General features: G+C 37.2%; 1 protein-coding gene across 1 annotated transcript; it reads right to left on the reverse strand.

Moving 5' to 3' along the window:
- Positions 1–298: 298 nt before the first annotated feature.
- Positions 299–5,464, reverse strand: KCNG3 (potassium voltage-gated channel, subfamily G, member 3). The gene is given in 3 exon segments (XM_010074711.1): positions 299–528; positions 531–931; positions 5,223–5,464. Coding segments are annotated over 3 exon segments (873 nt in total).
- Positions 5,465–5,690: the final 226 nt, after the last annotated feature.

The following is a 5,690-nucleotide window of genomic DNA, read 5'->3' on the forward strand; positions in this document are numbered from 1 at the left end:
TTTTTGTTCTGCTTTTGGATGGAAAGGAAAACTGAAGACCAAACTGGTCTGGTTGAGGACTTCTGAATCCTCTTTTGTTCATTTTGTTCTCTCAAATTTGAAACATCACTCCCTCTCCCTGCAAGGTGCCCAAGGCAGATGGCCATCCTTCCTGTCTGAATGGTGACGGGCTTTCTCCAGGCTGGCAAGAATGTTATTCCATAGGACCATCCAGTCAAGGAGGACACGTGAAGGGACCTTCCACCATTCTCTTCTAAGACAAAGCTTAGCAAGTAACTACAACGGAATGCAAGTTTGGTCAATTTAAGAACTCAGCAGAGAGGCTTCTACTGTACCTAGCGGATCGGAACTTGAGCTCATGGTAACATTGCACAAAGCTGTGATAAATGAAAGTGATCGGCAAGGCTAATAAAACAATGCCACTAACCACACAAATTCCTCCAAGAATTCTTCCTGGTACAGTGATGGGACACATGTCACCATAACCAACCGTGGTCATCGAGATGATCACCCACCAACAAGCAGCAAATCCTTATTCTTTGTTCCCAAGTCCAGCCCATTTTCAAGAAGCTGGGAAAGTGCACTGAAAATTGCCATAGCAACACAGATAAAGACAAGTAGCATCACCATCTCTCTGTAACAACGCTTCAGAGTCAGACCAAGGGTTTGAAGGCCAATGAAATGACGAGCCAGTTTAATCACCCAAAAAATCCTCATCATTCTTAAGACCCTCAAGGTGACTCCAGCCCTCTGAAGCTGCGAATTTTCCCCTGTGAAAACTGTCATTAGAACAGAGATGTAGTAAGGAGTAATTGCCAGTAAATCAATGATGTTGAGAGGTCTTCTGACAAACTCACACTTGTTTTTGGAGACGATGAACCTCACAATGCACTCTGCAGTGAACCAGCCTATGCAGATAGCTTCAATTATCCTGTCAAAAGAAACAAAGTACAGTATTTAGGTTATGTGGAAAATCTTTAGAGGATGTTTGGTTTGTTCACAGATATTACCAAACTGACACTCAGACCTTCACACACGACAAAGAGAAAGCCACACTATTCTTATCCTGCTCATGTAGCACCAGATTTCAGCAATTAACCCAAGGATCTAGTGAGGAGTTTAAACTGATCATTGCTAAGAACTCACTGATCGTTTTCTTTGAATTCCAGATTGTTACTGGTCTTAATGTTGGCAAATGCAGCTACAAAAACTGGAGCCCTGCAGGAAATGGTATGCCACTGATGCCCATGTGTAACATTATCTAGAACCTTTTTTGTTGTTGTTGGTTGGGTTTTGGGGGATTTTGTTGGTTTGTTTGTTTGTTTGTTTTAAATCTGTGAGGCCTGATCTGCTTGGGAATGCCAAGGACTGTGCATTAGTGAACTGGCTGGTTATGAACAGCAATGTATAGAATCTGACTGCTGAACTAAAATGGAAGTAAAGATGGAGCAGGCAGAAATCAGCTTTTGCATTGGATAATTCATGCAAATTGGCTCTTCAGAAACCAACTTAAACAAGTCTGTCTGTCTTTCATCCCAAACAGGGACTTACCTATAACTCTACTGAGAACTTTATAGGTACAGCCACTAAAGACAGATGGTATTTTGTTTTCATCATTGTGTACAGAAAGCAATAAGTTTGTGTCCGCCCATGTACCACTATGCTCTGTGTTACTGAATTTCTTCTTCTGTTTTAAATGTGACCTAAACTGTGTTGCAACAAAAATGTCAAGGTAACCAAAGCAACAGGCGAGATCATCTTCTTGACAAATATGAATAATGACCTTAAGAAAATAAATCCTGGAAGTTGAGTTCAGTATGTTCTTAAATGTTTTGAAGTGCCGGTGCAGTGAATGAGACTTGAGAATATCTCAGCCTGAAAACAGTGGAAGGCAGAACCAGTAGATGAAAACGTTGCTCTAAGATTATTTAATAACTGTTGTGCATGTATTCTCAAATCTCCCATGAAAATAACCCTTTTCTTAAGTATTCAGGCTGTGTTCACTTCTTTAATACAGGAGGGAATGGGAGCTAATCTTTTCCTCTTTCCTTTGTTTATCATTTTTTACCAGCAGTTCGAGCAAAAAAAGCCCATCACCAGTGCCTCCTCATACCAACAGGTCTGAAACCAAAGTGATGTGAGATTGGGGATTTGAAAATGCTACATGCAACCAGAGCTTTTTTGCTACTGCAGGGATCCTAAAAAGGTAGTGTCTGTAAAAATTTAATGATTTGCAAGTAATAAGCCGACTGTCATTTCAAACCTAAAATTTTGCTTCCCTAATACATCTGCATAATTTTTACCAGTTCTGAAATCTATTGTTATTATTAAGACAGTGGCCTGTTAGAAAGACAATATTATTCTGTAACTGCTGTAATTGTATGAACAGACTCTATAAACTAACTTTCCAAAAAGTTTCATACACTAAAGTTTTGTTTATTTTTTATTAATTTCATTTTATTCGTTCATTTACTTTTATGCTAAAAATTGAGGAAACAGTAACGGTCAGTTGATGTAAAGTACACTGTCATTCCAGTCAGAGCAAATTTAAATGAACATAAATTAATTACTTAAATAAATAGTTATTCACATAAAATCAGACCTTGTGTTTCTTGTTTCATGAAAAACAATGAAAATTCTGTAACCAAGTGACCTTTCTTCATAAAGGGCTTATGAAACACTTGTTCATGTTAACACCTTTTGGTGGAAAGACTTGTGAATTTAAAGAATAGCTTGCTCTTAAGAATTATGTGTTCTCTGAAAAACTGAGCTTTTGAAAATACTAGTGCTTCTTTTAATAATGACAGTGAGTGATAACTAGCTCTGATGCAGATTTAATTTCTCTTTAGAAATGCTCAGGTCATAATGTCATCTAAACAAAAGTCATGTACAGAATATATGAAAGTTGTATGAATATGGATTATCATTCCTGTATGTTGGAAAAAATGAAGAAAAAAATGTTAATGGGCAAGTGCTCGTAAATCCTTTTTACACGTGATGAAGAAACACCTGAGACTTGCTCTAGTAAAATCAGTCAAACAGCAAAATGGACACACCAATAAAGTCTGAACCTACTTATACGTTGGCTAATTGAGAGCTCATGTAACAATTAGAAGAAAAATTTTATCTGAATAGAAAGTTGCAGCCAAGCTTATTCAACAGTTCCAACAGACTCTATTTCATTATATTTTATGTGATTTCTATGGTAGTGCTGTCTGTGTCCTACGACATGGAGCATTTAAATGAAAAAGCAATTTGTAATTATACAATTTAAAGCTTTTTCACTCAGTATTTCCTCCTGATGCCCTGATTATGTTGGAAATGTGATTCCTCCATTTTGTCACAGATTAGGCGGGTTATCCCCGAGTCAAGCTGTAAGGAAGCTGGGTTCTGATTGTTATGATTCAGTAGAAGTCTTCTTTATGAATCAACACTGATTCAGTGGTCCAGTATAACTTTGGGGAGTCATTGTGCAAGTAGAAATCCATGAAATGTGATCAATCCATTGTTCTACTCTGGCAGTTCCTACCTAGCACAAGAGATACTGTCAATCAGTTATACTTCAGTAGGAAGGACTGATGAAGTCTTTTATTGTAGAATGGTCTTGAAGAGAGCTAAGGAATATCAGTGATGCAAAAATGACTAAGCAAGGTCAAGACAGTGGGAGATGCATTGCTGCCACTCCATTAATTTCTCCATTCTACACCTGTCCTTCTCATGAATTATACGCATCCTGGCTAAGGAGAAGATAATGAAGAAGGGTGTCCCTTATTTTTTTTCTTTCCTCTCCTTACTTCTTAGCCACCAGTGAAATATTTTTCATTTTTTTCCTCTCTTGTCATGCCTTTTTGCCTGTGCAGATGGATTTCAGCAGTCCTGGTGAATCACATAAAGGTGTGTGCTTTGGTGAGAAGAACTAGAAACCTCTGGCCTGGTGGGAAATCTGGAGTGCTACATACTACGTTTCCACTTTCAGGTCAAGTCTCCCTCTCCTTGTAGTGACTTATCTTTATAGCTAATCTTGTTAATGTATAAATAACTTCTAATAAGGAAAGCAAATCAGTTAGTCCTCAAGAGAACTTAACTGAATATGAAGTTAAAGACTAATAAAATGCATGCATTTTACTCTGTTTTCTGTAATCAATCTTAAAATATTTGCTGCCTTTTATTGCCTATTCCTAAAATAATGCTGTATTAAAATCTATAATTATGTAATTAAATCATGAGGTCTGTTTGGTAAAATGAAGTACCTACTTTATAAACTTCCATCACAGTATTTGGTTCATTTTTTCCCCTCCATCAGTTCAGTTTTAAAATAGCTGGTAATCAAAAAGGAGAGGTGAAATTAAAAACAAACTCATGGAGGGTTGCCTTGAAGATTCCCCACAAAATGTATAAAAAAATAAGAGAAAATACTAAGTCCTAATTTTTATTCAGTTACAGGTTATTTCTGCTCAAACTTACTCTTCATTTTCCCAGACCTAAGCACATAAAAGAATGCTTTTCTCCTAAAAATTTTAAGCCTCTTGGTACTTAACAGTCTTTCAAGATTGCGCTAGTGAGTCTTTTCTCCATAAACGGAAAATCAAGCCTTTGAGAGCCTCATTTCTACTGTAATCCCATCACAGTTCAATTTCTGTTCCATCTGATAACTTCCTTTCAGAATAAGCTATTTTATGTACGAGTTAAACCACTTCAGAAATTATTTTTTCAATCACTAACAAGATTAGTGTGTTATTACTAAAAGAATCATATCGTGAATATCTTAGAATATTTCGGCTTGGCATTATTCTTTGCCCTCACATGCCAATTTGTATATTTTCAATATCCCTTGGTGAGCTGGCTGAAATCTAGACAAAATATTGGTTAGTGGCACTATTATCTATTAAACTTGTAAATAAAACATGCACATCAATGGGACACATGAGGAAAACAGATGATATGATTAAAGACAGTATATGACAGGATTAAAGACTAAAGTCTGTCAGCACTGATTTGTTAAATTGTTGCTAAAGCCTGTTTCCATGTAAAGCACATTAAACCTGAAAAATGTCCAAGCAGTAGCCAGAATGATCAAATTCCTTCTCAGGAAGACTCCTAATCATGTCAGCAAATGTCTTTTTTTTTTTTTTTTTAATCCTTTTGAAATCAACAGGGTTCATATCTCACTACAAACTGCAGACTAAAGGCTAAAGAAGAGCTAGTTTCCCTGCATTAAAAACCTTGCTGGCTTTTTCCATTCTGTCCCTGCTTTGGTAGCAGTATGTCTTGATGCATTAAATTCTGGTGCCTTACGTGGGAGGCTGTAATGACCCAGCACTCCCCAGGGAAGGGGCAAATGCTTTTCACAGCTCTCGGGGGATACCTGGATATGACCATCTCGAGCCCTGAGGTCCTCAGCATCTTTCCATGCACTTTGAGCCCTGTTGAGTTCGTTAAGGTTCTCCTTCGGCCAGGCGGTCATACACGTCTGTTCTTTGTGTTATCTCTAGTTTTCAAAAAGCTTGTAAATTAATTAGAACAATACACATCTGGATTTTTAACTTAGGTCTGTAGTTCCATTCTTTACCTTCAGCCTACTGTTTTAACTGAGCAAAAATGTGGTGTTCGGATTAGATCTTACCCAGGAAATAAGTTATTTTTTTTTTAACAGATGTTGGATGTGAGCATTCAGGTGAAATTTCAGAAAA

This window comes from Pterocles gutturalis, unplaced genomic scaffold (genome assembly GCF_000699245.1).
Source record: "Pterocles gutturalis isolate BGI_N339 unplaced genomic scaffold, ASM69924v1 scaffold36407, whole genome shotgun sequence".
NCBI lineage: Eukaryota > Metazoa > Chordata > Aves > Pterocliformes > Pteroclidae > Pterocles > Pterocles gutturalis.